The 17,402-nt window shown below is 49.1% G+C and overlaps 1 protein-coding gene across 1 annotated transcript in view; it reads left to right on the forward strand.

The window, feature by feature from the left end:
• LOC149358639 (uncharacterized) overlaps positions 1–17,402 on the forward strand; it is a 65,669-nt gene that overhangs the window by 8,244 nt on the left and 40,023 nt on the right. Inside the window, exons 13-23 of the mRNA XM_089567572.1 lie at positions 524–641; positions 2,460–2,600; positions 4,359–4,472; positions 5,501–5,639; positions 6,286–6,318; positions 6,379–6,414; positions 7,497–7,637; positions 13,579–13,936; positions 14,442–14,790; positions 15,261–15,389; positions 15,835–15,964. Coding sequence (XP_089423698.1) covers positions 524–641; positions 2,460–2,600; positions 4,359–4,472; positions 5,501–5,639; positions 6,286–6,318; positions 6,379–6,414; positions 7,497–7,637; positions 13,579–13,936; positions 14,442–14,790; positions 15,261–15,389; positions 15,835–15,964 — 1,688 coding nt within the window. The remainder of the gene's footprint in view (positions 1–523; positions 642–2,459; positions 2,601–4,358; positions 4,473–5,500; positions 5,640–6,285; positions 6,319–6,378; positions 6,415–7,496; positions 7,638–13,578; positions 13,937–14,441; positions 14,791–15,260; positions 15,390–15,834; positions 15,965–17,402) is intronic.

A 17,402-nucleotide genomic window follows, 5' to 3' on the forward strand; every position in this document is an offset into this window, starting at 1 on the left:
CAGAAAATGATTTGCGATGGTTATCTTCCGTGCTGTTGGATGTAGGGATACTGGCAAGCGACTTCTTGCTCCAGTTAGTGTAGAAAGTACGGCAGCTTTTTTTATCCAGCACAGAAAGCGATTACTGACGTGCCAGGCACTACAGGTTGCAAAAAAAACGATATTTGTGCATATTTGTTCCCGCTAACCAGTAGGAAGCTGAGTTTGCTCAATTAATAACAGGATAGCCACATGTGTCCATGACTTTTAGAGAATGAGTTGAGTTGAACTGAAAGTCCTTTATTGGGTAAGAAAGGCGCGTGACCACGGGATCTGGAAACGAGAAGAGTTTTCTCTGAGAGAATAAGTAAATTTGTATCTTGGTGCGGCGCAGTGCTCAACAGAGGTAAGAAAGCATCCGGAATCTATGCGAACTTGCAAGTCAAGCCTGGTTCATCCTAGTTTTGCAAAAGTGCCAATTTCGTGCAGTGCTTATCTAAAGGTTTTTCGTTCCCGGCAGAAAAGTTTTCTTTCGCTTCTCCAGGCTCTCAGAAATTGTCATACTCCAGACCCACTTCACGCGATCCTGGGCTTTCTGCAAAACTGCCTACCCTTCGGTCTACTCGGACATAGGCGACGGTTGCAGCCAGACTGTCCCTATGGTAAGTGTTAAACACTTGCAGTCTTAGGCTCTGCGTTTATTCATCTTTACATGCTTGCCTCAGATTTCTCCGGATACGTGGCTGCACTCTGGGAAAAAGCGCATCGAGGACACCATCACTGTCTGTGTCACTTTTACGAATGCACCCGACGCCTCATGCTTCAGGAATAAGCTGCTGCTCTTCCGCAAATTCCTAAATTAACCAAACGACACCATCGTGTGCTATTACGCCACCCCGTTGCCTGTGGCTTCTTTGCACATAGATTCATACTGCGGCAGAGTCCAATTTACAGAATGTATAATTTCCGGGCGCTACGAAGCATTTTACTACCACGGTATTGTTCAAAAGCTGTCACAGTGGTCATCACTGTAATTTGCAATTAATGCGAATAAAAAATGATGATTGTAATTAAACGTGCTAGATAAGGCTACATATAATGTTCTACAAACAAGTCTCGCTTCCCAAGTCCGACATACGGCCCTTTTCGTCTCGTGCGCCCAACACAGTATCTGCTTAAAATTTTATTTCGCTAAACCAGCTTGAATACTGGGGCAAGGACGTAGAAAGACAACAGGTGACATTGCTGGTCCTGATTGTCTTTCTACGTTCGTATCCCAATGTACAAGCTTGCCCACCCTCACGGATTCGCACCAACTACCACGGAAACATGCCACTCTTCAAAATTTTTAGGCCGCCGTTCAATCGTGAAGAGCTTTTTCCCAGCTTTAGGCCTGTGCGCTTGACCTAACAGCATTAGCGCATGGCGAAAGTTTTGCAAGAAACATCTGCACTGGACAGTAGTTTTTTTTTTTTTTTTTGCTTTTCTCAACCTGTTTCCAGCACGCGGCGGGCACTAAAATTCTGCACCCGGCAGTTCATGTCCACAGAGATTAAACTGGGTTCTCAGTAATTATAGCTTTGCTTTCGCGCTTATGGGAGAAAAAACCTCCAGCAGTGGTTGCAGTCGTTACTAAGTCATTTTTACCCGACGTTGTCAGCGCTCCGCGTTTTATGCCCTGATTCTGTGAGCTGTTTTTTAATATAATTCTAGTTTACCAACTGTAGTGAGACTTTCCGAAGCTGCGGCCGCAGCAAGAACTGTATTGCGACTGCTATGCTATAAGCTTCACAGAACGTGCAACTAATAAAGTGCTTACCTACACCTGCATTGTCTGCATCACGGATGTTACTATCAATGTCAGGAACTAAGAGATCACTCACAGTAAATCTAAATAGCACATGCACCGCTATATCCAATGATTAATCGCGGATACTACATCACAATCAGTTCATTTGACGCTAGATCTAAGGTGCAAATAAACTGAGCTTTACCGTCATTTTTGCATTGGGCTCCGTGGAAGGAATTCAAACTTTTTTTGCGTGCTAGGAAGCAGTGTTTAATTCCTGACCATGAATAAGAGATTGAGCATATTAACTACTAATAGACGGAGAACTTTCATTGGGCAGCATCGGATTGTAATGTTCAAGTAATCACCACGTTTCTAGAAATAACAAGAAAGCCCCGTTCTGGTTTTCTTTAGCTTCCAGTATAAAGTAGCATTGGTAGCTGTTAGGTGCAGCAATATATTTTGCAATATCATGATGGCGCTATTGAACAAGATTATCACTGCGTCTCAACTTGTTCATACATTTCTGCCCTACTGAACAGTTATACGGGAATGTGCGAGAACACTACGCCAATAAAACCATCCAGAATAAAAAGCATTTGCTTTGCCCTGAACGCAGTATTCCTCTTTTCCGCTGTTATGACAGCCTGGAATTACCTTCTAACGTATTTCTTCCGTGCTGTGTCCCCAGAAAACAGCACTTGGTTGGGCTCTGGCAACGACCGAGCGAGGAGCCGCGTGCCTCTCGGTCACCATGGCAACGCAAGCCTTCCGAGTGCCTGGACCGAGGCCTGTTGGAACCGCTTGCCTCACCTCTACCGAGAACCGTCCGGTGAGAGAAGCCTTCATTGTTAGAGGATAGAAATACTGAAGGAGTGTACGATGGGGGGCTGGTTGGTAATCCATGAACTAAGAACGAAAAGCACGCAAAGGACGATACACAGGGAAGAAGTAGACAGGACGAGCGCGGACTTGCAACTGTTTATTGAAACACATCTTCCTTCCATCACCAACCCTACGCATGCGCAACAAGCAATCTCTATCTAATCGAGTTCAGGAACTTCAGTTCCTTCAGGAACTTCAGTGTTAACCACAAAATCAAGTTTGTGTCCTATAGAATGGGAGTAGTGTACGAAATTCCGCTTAGTTGCGGCTCAGTTTACGTGGGACAAACGGGACGCTGCATTAATAAGCGCCTACAAGAACATAAAAATTTGTAGGGCTCTCACAGCGGCATGCATTTGCCAAAACACTGTCTTTCGTGTGACAATAAATGCACGCCACTCTTTGAGCGCACAAAGATGATCGGAAGGGCCAAAGACCAGAAAACACTTGAGGTCATCGAAGCCTGGCAGATTGATAGATATGGGCCCGAAAAGTGTGTAAGCGAGGCTTCGGTCCATCTGTACAAGAAGGAACTGAAGTTCCTGAACTCGATTAGATAGAGACTGCTTGTTGCGCATGCGTAGGGTTGGTGATGGAAGGAAGATGTGTTTCAATAAACAGCTGCAAGTCCGCGCTGGTCCTGTCTACTTCTTCCCTGTGTATCGTCCTTTGCGTGGTTTTCGTTCTTAGTTGATAGAAATATTTCCGCATTTTCAAGTGACATATCTGGAAGAAAACTTCTATTTTATTTTCTTTCACGTTTGTATAGTTCGTACGCTTAGAATGGCGTGCTTGTTTCTTGCGCATGTATATTAAGAATGAGCACGGGCAATATTTTTCTTTACTGATTGAGGAGCTTTCACTAAAGCTTACTACTCTGAGTACTGCGCGTGACACGTGGTCTGATTTTGACGTGTAGGGGCGCCCGTCTAAGCTGCTAAAACACATGTCTTGTTTTTTACGTGAGCTTTCTCTCTGTCGATTATGGGCCATCACATTAAATCCACAGTCACTGAATGCGTGATAAATGTAATATAAGGATTGGCATAGTATAGAGAAAGTTAATTCACCTTAGGTACTGGAGCGACTTGGAAATGTCTTCCCATTCCTGTGCAGGCCATATTAACTGAAGTCTCAATATGTGACCCCGCATTCTTCTTTAAAACTCAGGCCGTCGTGCTTTGCAGCATAACAACACGCCAAAAAAAATTAAATGTTATGAAGGTAGACTGGTGGATGCTCGCGGAAAAATTTAACAGCATGGTGTGGCTGTCTGCTACCTGTTGTGAAAAAAAAAACAAAACAAAAACAATGCCCTCACTTATCTAAGTATGCGTTAGCAATATGGAGGAAGTTAATCATTCGCACTTGGCCGGTTACGCTGCACATCCAACAATCTCGAAAATCCCGAGGCGTACGCTCTTCAAACCGTCCTCCCAATTTCAGTCGCTTATTGTGAAAACTTTTGCCACATTATGAAACTGAAAAGCCTGTATAAAACTGCGCCGTACAGTTTTGTATAAATCCGCTTTCACGAACCAATCTCTATGCACCAATCTTTAAAGAAAAAAAAACGGTAGGAGCTCTGAGCAGTTGCCGCTAACCGTCTTGGGGCGCATCAAAAGCAACGAGCGCGTTCTGTTCTCGAGTCTCGCCTAGAGTACCCCTATGCGCGACGCGGCCGCTAAGGAAATGTGCTTTTCAGGTCTGCGGTAAAGGTGGCGGCTCGGAGACGCAGGACGATCGGTACGGCGCTGCGTACCGTTACGTCGACGAAGAGTGGCTGTCTTATGAAACCGAGCATCTGCTGTCCATGAAGGTAGTTTCATCTATGTACGGATATTTCAATTCGCTTGTCGCTGCTTACAAAAGAAGTTGAACGTACTTTACGACTTCTGATCCTTTGGCAGACGTTATAGATTTCAAAGTTACAGTTATTTCATAACGGCATTATCCCAGCCTGTTATTCCGCCCGATACGGTAAAGATAAGGGATGCTCGCCTGTTTTGAGAAAGCACTGCAGCTGAGGCGTCTATAATAAAAACCAGGTGACCGGTTAACTTCACAGTTCGCAAGCCTCGACTCGGCCAAACACACGCACACGACATATGAAAGCCCACGACACCAGAACATTCGGGGCAAGGTGTAGGGTTGGCATCAAAACGTAAATCGAGGTTCACTCCAACACCCAAGCAGCCTGGTGAACAGAGGGGCAAAATACTTTAGTGTTGCATAACAAAAATCCTTTTCATCCGCATTTACTTCCGCATTCGGCACTAGATTGTGCACAATTACTATTTAATTATGCTGTTAGCTTTTGATTCAAGAGAAAGGTTCATTTTATGTAAGAAAGCATGCTAAAGCACGTGCTCTTTACAGGTGTGGATGATTTAAAAGCCCCAAAGTGCTCTTGCCAACGTTCTCCTTAGTTTACTTTGCCCTCATCATCATTCTTCTTACAAGTACGCCCACCAAATCACCACAGAATAGAACACCGACTATGGTCGGCTCACCTGAATCACAATTCAGAAGGCCAGCGGCTAGGAACGCATCCTCAAAAAATGAAAAAGCAGTATGGTTGGGTGCAATTTGCTTGCCGACTAACGGTAGCACAGGAGTTCACACATTGGGTTGGCCCTTGCAGCTTCACGCCCGTTAACAGTGCCACGAAAACGGGGCTATAATCCTCAAAGAGCAGTAGATGGTAACGTTTGCGACAAGTGTATAGGGCCCGTCATTTAAGTTATCAGCTTGTAAGTCGCGCACGTTCGCTGCGATGCAGGCTGGCTTCACAAGAAACATTGTAAGATACGTGGAATATTCTGCTCTTCCCTTTCACTCTTTCAGATGCGGGCTGCGAGAAGGTCGCACCCATCGTTCTGCGTCGCCGTGTTCAATGCCGACTACGACGCTCCGGAAGTCAGCTGTTCCAAGAAGCGGGCACCTCCACCGTTTAGTCGCTTGGAGGCTATCGCCGACGGAGCAGGTGTGCTGTCGATGTACAGTACGGTCCATTGTTAAAAGGAACATGCGATCGCGCGGCCTCCGCGCTTCACGAAGCCCTGTCGCCTAGATGCGGCGAGAATGGGCAACATCAGGCGGATTCGTGGAAAGACCAGCCGCCATGCTTACTCTGTATGCATCTTGTGCCGTCAATTCTCATACGTTCTGGGCGGCAGCGCTTCGCGAAGCGCGGAAGCCGCGCAATCGCATGTTCTCTTTAACAGTGGACTGTACTGTACTTCAACTCGGTCGAACTGCTATACAACCTCGCATATGTGACTATAACGCACAATAATTAATATCCGGAAATACTGCACCCCGTAAACAGTTGCGGGGCGGCTTCTTCAGCGTGCATGCACACTGTACGCAAACTTCCAACTGTTACCCCAAAAGCATTACGAAGGTCACGACAAACTTTGCTTAAATTGAAAAAAATTCTAGCTAATTAAGTCAAAAAGAAGGAAAAAAACGCATGATTATGAAATGGCCACCACTCGCGATGGAACTGAAACTCAACATCCCTTATACTTTTATAAAACAAGAGTATATACCTCTTTTTGGCGGTTCAAAAGCAGTAATTAGGGGCAGGGAGACACTGATGTGTTAAGATGCCCGGTGCCTTTTTGCAGGCTACAAAAAGGGGAAAGAAGATGAAAGGAAAGGTAAGCGCCTTCGTGGAAGACGTCGGCTGCGACAGAACTTGACGTGCTTGATATTTACAGCTCCTGATAACAAGTACATCGACATCGACGATGGTAGTAAGTAGGCATGCAGCGGATGTAAATTTGGGCAGTGGCTACACGATCCGGCCTTCGCTTTTAGAAGTGTGCCATGGCATTAGGGTCTGCTAGAACGTGTAGGCGTTTGAAGAATTTTTAGGTAAAATTTACTGCAATACCCGGCCAAAGACAGTGCACAAATGTGACCCATGAATGCCGGAACGAAATGAGGATAGGAAACTGGTCATAAACTGTCGCGAACATAAAAAAGTGCTTTTTAAAAAAAAAAAAAAAAAAGCGACTCTGCGGCCGGGTGCAGGTTCATATGCATAGGGTAAAAGTTTTTCAGATGCCATTCGTTTGCAGTTGCTTACTTTGTTCTATAGCAGAAGCTTGTGTGTTTTTAAATTATTTGAAAAAAATGTTGCAAATAGGCGTGATTTTTCGTACGAGTGTTTCTTTTTTATGAGAGAATAAATGCTCTTTAAGAATCAAGTCCTTATAGTGCAATACGCACTCGTATTTTGGGTAAATATTACAGTGCACGAAACAACTAACCCTTCGGCTTTATTAAAGCAGAAAAATTACTAAGATATTGTTTGCGCGCAGGCTTTCTTTCTTTTTACTTTATTGCCTGTGACGTATAACACCTCCCGAAAAATATTTATGGCTACGCCACTGTTGGTCAGGATTCCTTCATGTTACGCATGACGTCACTGCAATGCGCTATGATTACGCACCATGCTGAGTGGTGACGTTACAAGCGGAAGTATAGAGACGTCACACGCAATCTACCAGAGAGGGAAAATAAAAATTAATAAACAATGTTATGTTCACCGCCACATGGTGCTGTTGCGGAATCTCCTATTACATATTGATGACTATTCTGTGAGTTTTTGTTTCTCGCTCCTATTACATCACTGATCAAATAAGGTTTTCACATTATTATTACTGGAGTTATGGTTGCTAGTATTCTTTTAGTTACAGCTATGAACGTTAGCACTTGCTTCCGACCCACATGGCATGTCTTAGAGGAAACGCACTAACGGAGCCCCTAAACCCCCATGTTCACGTGACACTTTTTTGTCATGCGGGCTAAACACATAACGGCGTTCTTGTAGGGGAGCCTCCTACGATCGTCTGCATAGTGTCGGATGACAAACGCGAAGTTCCGTACGTGCCAGAAGAAGGCTGCGACTTCCTCGTCTACCAGAGCATTGTCTACAAGAACAACGACACCTTCGTGCCTCGCACTAATAAGAGTAAGTGCGAGACTACCTTGTTTGGTTTGATTTATGGGGTTTAACGTCTGTTATGTTTCTACCCCCCCCCCCCCCCCTTAACTCTCTTTGTGTGTTCCCGTCACACCTGTGTCCACTCGGACCACGTGGGCCCGATCATGCAGCTACCGTGAACATTCATCGAGGTCGACAACCTCGCGACTACCATGGGAAGTTGGATGCTTGGAATGCCCCTCCGAGCCTCAGCGGATTAGTGTAGCAGAAATGTCAAAGGCCATTGTCAGCAGTAATCCCAGCGAAATTCCTTGAGCAGAGTGCAGCGGCGACGAAGGCAGGCGAGGCCCAGGAGCTATTGTCCGAGCAACCACCGTGAATGCGGAGGCGACCTGGCGGCGCCGGTCACGCTGGCGGATAATTGAAGAATTCTGTGTCCCCGACTCGCGTTCTGGGCAATCGGCGGGGAGGCAAGTTCATTCCCCTGCTGGAGGACTTCGGGAGATTCCTTTCCCGCAGTGCTGGATGAGTCAGCATTCTCCCCCTCTCATCGGCCCAGCTGTGGGAGAGTGGAAAAGCTCGCACCTGCCCAGCCGTGGGTGGTGACAAGAACGTCCCCTTCGGTCCATCGGATTGGACAGTGCTCGTCGACCATTATTCCCCAGCCAGGGATCTGGGGAAACCGGACGATATTTAACTCGGCCGTGAGTGTGGCCGAGAAGCCTGCTAGCTCCAGTCGACTACGGTTGACGAAGACGTTCCCCTTCCACTGAGAGCCATTCTCAGTCCCGCTCTATGTAAATAATGTAACCATGTAAATACAGTTTTCCCTTCACTTCCCCTACTCCCCGTCTCCGGCCCACGTTTCCTTCCTCCTTCGGCACAGCGGCGGTGATCCTGGACACGATGCCTGGTGGGACACGCTTCTAGCATCGACAAATATATCAACTGGTTGGCAGCGGCGGGATCTTCCACGCTTGGTCCTGGCTTCAGCAGTGGTGAGCGCTTGACTTTCTTTAAGAATCTGCCAGGCTTGATAACTCTGGAAATTTATCACTACCTGTAGATTGTTTTTCTGCACGTGCTCGCTTAAGCATTTCACGTAGCAGCTTATTTTATGAAAGTCCTCGTTCGGAAGTTGCCATGGATTTGAGCAAGCTAAAGAAGCCAGAGTTGATGTTGCTGTGTGAAAAGCTGGGTATTGAGGCCAGGAAGAGTCACAGAAAGCCGCAGCTGATTGAGGCTATTAAGGAATGTGGTGCTAAGAAGGAGGGTGACAAAATTTGGGAGACCTGGGAAGTCATTCAGGAGGGAATCAGGAACGCTAAGGAGGAGGCCGACAGGGTTGAAAAAGAGCGCAAGGAGGAGTCCGACAGGGTTGAAAAAGAACGCCTTTACCGCAAGGAAGCCGCTAAGAAGGAGGCCGACAGGGTTAAAAAGGAACGCAAGGAGGAGTCCGACAGGGTTGAAAAAGAACGCCTTTACCGCAAGGAAGCCGCTAAGAAGGAGGCTGACAGGATTGAAAAAGAGCGCAAGGAGAAGGCCGACAGGGTTGAAAAAGAATGGCAGGAGCAATGCCGTAAGAGACGCGCTGAGCTCGAGGAACTACGTAAACGAGAGCAGCAGGAGCTCATACGTACGACTCAATTTCTCAGACGAAAAAGGGCCCGAGATCGGTTGCGGACTTTTCAGAGAGGCGACAGCTTCAGAACGTTCCTCGCGAATTTTGAACAGGTATGTGCGGAGGAAGAACTAGATCAGGGCGAATGGTCAATGATGTTGCTGGCCATCCTTCCTTGCGATGTCAGCGCCGTATTAGCGCGACTGTCCGATGAGGATGCCAGAAACTACGACAAAGCCAAAAGTGCCCTCTTCCGATACTTCGGAATTCGCGTACAGACCGAGTCTAAAAGCCGAAGTGATAGCAGCGGGCCGCGCTCCCGTCAGTGCGTCAGTGACCAGCCAAAGAGCCTCGCTTGGTCAGCTACGCACAATGTAGTTGCTCAGAAGAACAGTGACAGTCGGGAAATTGATGTGATAATCTGCGGCACAGAGCGTCGTTGTCTGCCACCTGACAGCGACTGTGGCGCTCCAAGCCAGAGCGCGGCGTTAGATGAAAAGCGCGATGCCGCGCAGATTTTCCTTGCAACCCAGATAGGCGTAGGCGCAGCGCAAAAAGGCAGTCCTCCAGAAAGCAGTCGCGCGCTGAAAGTGGCAACTGCAAGTTCTATTGTAAGCGAGGAATGCGCCTCAGCGCTGCCTCGAAACAATGATCAGTTCAACGATCAGGGAACGACAGCCGCTCGCGACCAAACACCCGAAAATGAGTTATGCTCCGCTGAAACCAGCGTGTCTTTGCCCATTGCCAGCGTCGCGATCGAGAGCCCGCTCGAGGTGCGTCTGACCGGTGCAGCCGTCTCCCAAAACCTGCCTAAGCAGCATCCCTCGATTTTCTCTAATCGCTTGGATATGCTGCCCCAAGAAAAAGGCCTTTGTTTTGGAGATAACGCTGCGAAGGTCCTTACCATTTCGAAGGCTCGTGAGGTCGCGGCGCCAGCAGAGCACGTGGTTGAAGAGGGCAAACCTGAACCTGTAAGCCCGAAGCCTGTAAATTCTCAGGGTGATGAGCTAGAGCAGGCTTTATTGCAAACTGGCGATGAGGCGAACGCCGGCGACTTTACCCGTGACGGCTCCGCGCTACCTAATGACGAGCCAGCCCAGGACTTACTCACCTCTAGCACAGCGGTAAAGAGTACCGACAGTAGTGCAGGCTATAGTGAGTCTTCCGAAGCAGGCGCATGTGATGAGCTGGGGCTAGGTGAGGAATTGAATACGAATCTAGTGTTGCCCCACTCAGATGGCTTTCTCGAACTCCTTCGTGTGGACAGAGAAACGTTCACCGCTGAGCAAGAGAAAGACCAGACTCTACGAAATTTGAGTCCCCAAAGTGACATAGGTGTGTCACGGAAGAACATACCTTTCCAGCTCCGTTCTGGCCTGCTGTACCGCCAGTATAAGGATAGGAAAGGTATCGAACACGACCAGCTTACTGCCCGCGTCGCGATCGAGAGCCCCCTCGAGCTGCGTCTGACCAAGGCAGCCGTCTCCCAAAACCTGCCTTTGCAGTATCCCTCGATTTTCTCAAATCGCTTGGATATGCTGCCCAAAGAAAAAGGCCTTTGTTTTGGAGATGATGCTGCGCAGGTCCTTACCATTTCGAAGGCTCCAGACTTCGCAGCGCCAGCAGAGCACGCGGGTGACGAGGGCAAACATGACCCAGTAAGCCTGATAAATTCTCACGGTGGTGAGCTAGAACAGGCAATTTTACAAACTGATCATGAGGCGAACGCCAGCGACTTTACCTGTAATGGTTCAGCGATTGCTAGTGACGCGCCACGCAAACCACCTGCGAAGGTTTCCACGGAGCGGCAGCGCACAGAGGTGGCCAAACGGGAAGAGTTAATTAAGGGGAAAGTGCGGCCCTTGTTGAATGCTCGACTGAAATCCAAACCGCGTAGCCGCCCCAATTTGGCGCCTCGGTGCTCAAGAGTTCGCACCCGCCCCGTGGGAACACAAGCCAAGAGAACGCAACGCGCGAACCCAATCCGAGAGAGACAGATACGCTGGCACGGCATTCGCACTCGTTCGCTCCCTTCTCGCATTCTGCTTTCTGAGCGTCAGCTAAACTTCAGAACCGCGAGACTTGGACGAAGAACAGTTAAGGGTCCCAAGCTGAAATTCCTAGCCTTGTGTCCTGTTGCACCTGCTAGAGCAGCTATCGGACCGCGGCCGCGCAGGGGGCGGCTGAAAAATAGGAAGCAGTAAATTCCTCTGATCGCAACGCTGTTTGCAGACGGATTCGAGGAATAATCCCGTCTTGAGTTGAATGCTTGTCTCTTTTGTTCATTTAACTCTCCTGTACAGAAATGCAAGCTGGAATTCCTAGCATTATGCAATGTCTCATCTGCTAAAGCAGCTGTCGGACCGCGGCCGCGCAAGGGGCGGATATGACGCATAATCTCATATTGAGTTTAATGCTTGTTTTTTGTTCTTTTGTTCATTACACTCTCCTATGCGAAATGAGAGCGAAATTTTGGAGATTGGCATTGCCGGACTCAGTTTACATGCGTTGCAGTAAAGTGCGAGGTAATGGAAACGCTGATGGCCTCAGCCGAAGCTTTCCCGTGTAATGCCCTTTCCTGACTCCACGGACGTTATTCCGCTATGCAAATTTGTATTTTCTTTTTTTGCTTTAGCGGGAATCATTTTTTGTCTGTTTTGTATGTGTGTTCAGCAGCTCCACCTTCCCTTTGTGCTCTCACGGGCGGTGGCTTTCTGTGACATAAACCGTGCTACGGCACCCCCCCAAAATTTTAGAAAATTTTCCTCCCTTTTGGCTAAACAAGCTCTGTGTATTCTGGTTTGGTCAAACATGTCAACTTTCGGAGGAGGACGTAAATTTCACGCTACAGCTCATTTTCTCTAAAGAGATTTTGTTGACCGAAAACAGCTTGGCGGTTCTTGAAGTCAGTTTGGCGCTTTCTGCTTGTTGGGCTTCGGACTTTGCTGGTTGAGCTCGTTACAGCTGTCAACGAAGCAAGAAGAACCTTTGGGCCCAGCTGTGACCAAAGGCCGAACGGACACAACTCCAGGTCTCTGCGCGCAGCAGCGTTGGCTGCAACCACTACGAGACCTCTTCGGGCGGCGGACGTGCTGTTATGTTTCTACCCCCCCCCCCCCTTAACTCTCTTTGTGTGTTCCCGTCACACCTGTGTCCACTCGGACCACGTGGGCCCGATCATGCAGCTACCGTGAACATTCATCGAGGTCGACAACCTCGCGACTACCATGGGAAGTTGGATGCTTGGAATGCCCCTCCGAGCCTCAGCGGATTAGTGTAGCAGAAATGTCAAAGGCCATTGTCAGCAGTAATCCCAGCGAAATTCCTTGAGCAGAGTGCAGCGGCGACGAAGGCAGGCGAGGCCTAGGAGCTATTGTCCGAGCAACCACCGTGAATGCGGAGGCGACCTGGCGGCGCCGGTCACGCTGGCGGATAATTGAAGAATTCTGTGTCCCCGACTCGCGTTCTGGGCAATCGGCGGGGAGGCAAGTTCATTCCCCTGCTGGAGGACTTCGGGAGATTCCTTTCCCGCAGTGCTGGATGAGTCAGCATTCTCCCCCTCTCATCGGCCCAGCTGTGGGAGAGTGGAAAAGCTCGCACCTGCCCAGCCGTGGGTGGTGACAAGAACGTCCCCTTCGGTCCATCGGATTGGACAGTGCTCGTCGACCATTATTCCCCAGCCAGGGATCTGGGGAAACCGGACGATATTTAACTCGGCCGTGAGTGTGGCCGAGAAGCCTGCTAGCTCCAGTCGACTACGGTTGACGAAGACGTTCCCCTTCCACTGAGAGCCATTCTCAGTCCCGCTCTATGTAAATAATGTAACCATGTAAATACAGTTTTCCCTTCACTTCCCTTACTCCCCGTCTCCGGCCCACGTTTCCTTCCTCCTTCGGCAATGCGGCGGTGATCCTGGATCCGATGCCTGGTGGGACACGCTTCTAGCATCGACAAACATAACACGTCCCAAAGCGACTAAGGCTATGAGAGATGCCGTAGTGAAGGGCTCCGAAAATTTCGACCACCTGGGGTTCTTTAACGTTCACTGACATCGCACAGTACACGGGCCTCTAGGATTTCCCCTCCAAAGAAATTCGACCGCCGCGGTCGGGATCGAACCCGCGTCTTTCGGGTCAGCAGCCGAGCACCATAACCACTGAGCCATCGAGGCGGCCGAGACTACCTTGTGCTCTTACAGCACCACCAGGGACACACAAAATCAGCAGTCGACTCTAATTTTAAAAAAATTTTCGCGCTAGTTCGTTTCTCGGGAAAGAATGCTCCGTCTTGGGGCACGCGTTTCACTGTCTTCAGTAGCCGCGCTAACTGTCCGCACCAACTGCGCAGCGGATTTCTTCAAGCGCTTCGCGTCTACGAGGACTCGGGACGAGGACACCAAGTACCTGGTCGCCCTGGACGCCGGTGAGTTCGTGCGCCACTACGCGAACAACGTCCGGACCGAGGCGTGGTTCACCCGCTTCGTGGGGCGTCTGGTGCTCTTCCTGGAGGAGAACAGCATGGACGGCGTGGCCGTGGTCGAGCTGCCGCTCTCCCTGGCGGAGCTGGAGCGCGTGACGCCCTCGTTGGAGGCCATCCGGCGATACACGGCCCACTTCGGCTACGCCTACCTGCTGGGTGTGTCGCTTCGCGAATACGGGAACATCACCATCGCCGCCGCGCTGCCCCGTCTAGTCGCGCTTTCTAGGTGAGTGCAACAGAATCTACAAAAGGGGGCACTTAACACAGGGCTCTAAGACAATACCAAGAAAATAAATGCGTGTTCAGTCCTTTCCTTCGTGAACGTTTTGGCTGTTAAAGGCACAGTAGGGGCAATTCCACTCAATTTCTTGTTCTTAGAGGAAATCGATTTTATGGCTATTTCCTGGTATCTTGACGTTTGTCCAGCAGAAAAAGACGCAATTCTTGCTGAGGAAGTTTCATGTAAAATTTTCCCGCTATCCGATTCAAATTCATGACGTCTCTATCGAAAGGGACTCCGTGATCACCGTTTTGAACTGAACGGCGGTGCAGCTTGGCATCCGGGATCCACGCGTAAGCGTGTCTACGCATTTGGCTAATGTGTCAACAGTAGTTTGGTAGACATGTTTCTCACCGCTTGTCGCTTCAAAGGAAGGCTAATGCGCAGGCCGGAGCCTGCACGGAATGCAATATGACAGCAGTCTACAAGCGTTGCTCCTGTCTCCTCGCAGGATGGCCGACGTGCTGGTACTCGAGAGTCACCTGGTGGCCGCGTCCACCCGTGCAGAGAATGGCAGCTGCACGGTCCGCTTTCCCAGCTCGGCGCATGCCTCGTCCCTGAGCGGCGGGCGCGGTCTGTCTCTCGACGAGGCTGCACGCTTCCTGAGGAGACTCGAGCACGCGTTGGCCATTTCTTCTCCTTCCTCCTCGTCAGATGGCGACGACGAGGAGCACGAAGACAGCGAGGGGCTGCTCTGCTTCTCGGTCAGCCTGGCTGCCTTCCGGTTCCGCTTTGAGGGCACCGCGAACAGTGTGCCCGGACTGGCTTGCAAGAGCGTCGACATGGTGCCATTCCAGGAGGTGCGCTGATAGGCTCTCTGAGGATATTTAAACAAGTACTGACGCATGAGACCCCTGATGTAGGCGTAAGGTTGCGGCTCCTTGCATTGAGTATTATGCGATATCTGCCAACTCTGGAAAACTCCAAGACCCTTTTGATCACATCTCTCTTATTTAGCGCAAAGGACGGGACAACAGAAAAGAAGACAACGAACACGAACACTGTGATGTGAATGTGATATCAAAATACCAACTACCCCACAGTTAACCCTTTTTTCTTATTTGGCAAACGACAAAAGTAGGCAATAGTCACACTGCGAAACTATCTCACTGCCCCAGAAATCGCAAAGAACTTCCGCGAATCTGCAAAAGTATCGAGCATCTAGCTGTAGCTACGTGACCTGGCCTGCCCGGATGTCTTATCGAGGTTGTTTCTGCCCTTTGATGTGACGACGTTTACTTATTGCTAACTTTCCCTTTTTTGTTTTCAGACTTGCGCGTCCTCCCACAACGTTAGCTGGTCAGCAGCAAAGGTCTCGGAGACCGAGCGTTCGTCGTACCGAGTGGCACCCGGCACTGTGATCACGTTCGACACGGTCAACGACATCGAACACAAGCTGGTTGGTCCTCGCAACAGCCATGCGAGTCATGCTCTATAGTCTAAAAGGGTATCGATTGATCAAACCACACAAAAAGAACAGTAAAATGAGTTTTGCGTGTTGCGTGTGATTGGGGAAGACGCACAACAAATACAGGAAAAGGTTATATCCATGGCTATTTGAAAACCGTTCTCCACGCAGACTTCAGCAGCAATGCGGAATAGCTGTGACATACAATTAAGTGAAAAGAAATCCCCTGGTTACAGCATGCCAAACACTATTAAACTGTCAAAGGCTTCATACAATCAGGCCATAAATTAACTGCTGCTGCTTGTTCAAGCTGTTGGGCTTTAGAATGATTGTACGATAGCCGAGGTTAAGAAACCAAGCCGCTGTGCTTCTAGTGCCGTTGCTACACTGCAAAGTAGCAACGGGATTAGTAAACACGCGCTCTTCTCCTGCACAGGTGTCCACCGTGCGTGGGCTGAGTTGCGGAGCAGTGTACGCCGTCAATTTTGACGAACCGGAGTCCGTTTGTACGGTTTCAGCCGGAATCAAGACCTTCCCCCGGTTCCAAGCCGTCATCAACAGCATAGGTATGCACACCTTCTTTTTATCTACCTTAAGCAACGATATACGGCGATAATTGTTAGTAGCTCTCACAAACTTTGCACTCACTCATGCACTCATTCACTAACGTTCAGTCACTCCTTCAGTCACACTCAATCATTCGAACAGTCCCACTCAGTTCTTCACCCACTAACTCGCTCACCAACTCACTCACTCACCCATCCACTCGCTCGCACCTTAGTTTTTGTTTGTTCCCGTAGTGTCTTTTTATGGGGTTTAACGTCCCAAAGCGACTCAGGCCATGAGAGACCTCGCAGTGGACGACTCCGGAAATGTCGACCACATGGGGTTCTTGCAACGTGCACTGACATCGCACAGTACACGGGCCTCTAGAATTTCGCCTCCATCGAAATTCGACCTCCGCGACCATGTCAGAAAAAAAAAAAAAAAACTTTTAGCTTGGCGACTGAGTGACGTCTCTAATGGTGGGCTGCGTCACGCGTCCAGAAGATCAGCGTTCGCGCACCCGTCTAGCCCCCGCTCACTTCACAATCACCTGCGGCAGTGACTGCGCAACGAGTGAGATCCATAGCTGCCGCTGTCTCGCTAGTTGCGCGATAGCGTCAGTGCAAAGCGGCTATCCTTTCTCTTGGCTCTTAAATCCGTGGACCGAAATAAAAAACTGGCTGAACTAGTTCAACACATGCGCCATCCGGCGGGGAAACTGAGAAAAGATAAAAATTTATTAAACCTCCCAGATCCTGGTTGGGTTGAGGATGATGCACGGGCACAAAGTTGTTTGCTACAAGATGGTTGGTTGGTTTATGGGGTTTAACGTCCCAAAGCGACTAAAGCTATGAGAGACGCCGCAGTGGAGGGCTCCGGAAATTTCGACCACCTGGGGATCTTTAACGTGCACTGACATCGCACAGTACACGGGCCTCTAGAATTTCTCCTCCAAAGAAATTCCAGCCGCCGAGGCCGGGATCGAACCCGCGTCTTTTTGGGTCAGCAGCCGAGCACCATAGCCACTGAGCCACCGCGGCGGCGTTTGCTACAAGAGAGAATAGCGAAGTTCCTTCATTACTCCCTTCACTCGGCGCGGTTACTTCAGTATTCACCTTATAGCAAGCAAATACCTTTGGAAGCTTTGGAATACCATTGGAAAGTTATTTGCTTTGGAAAGCAAATACCTTTCTTTTTCCATTTGTCTCTCTTTTTCACCCTCATCTGGAGAAGCATGCTAGGCTTTTAACCAGGCAGACCTCTCCCTTATTCATTAAAGTTTCTCTCTTTGGAAGACAGTTTCAGTGCAAAGTTCGATTGCAAGTTTTAAAGTGTATTTCACCTCTTCTTCCGGCAAATAGTGTGAATGATAACGCCAGCAATTAAACTTAAACTTTTCATGCTGAAGAGAAAAAGGGTGATGAGTTTCACTGCTCCGCGGGTGCATTGGTATTGTTA

The sequence above is a fragment of the Amblyomma mixtum genome, chromosome 2 (assembly GCF_055824585.1).
Source record: "Amblyomma mixtum isolate Tamu chromosome 2, ASM5582458v1, whole genome shotgun sequence".
Taxonomy (NCBI): domain Eukaryota; kingdom Metazoa; phylum Arthropoda; class Arachnida; order Ixodida; family Ixodidae; genus Amblyomma; species Amblyomma mixtum.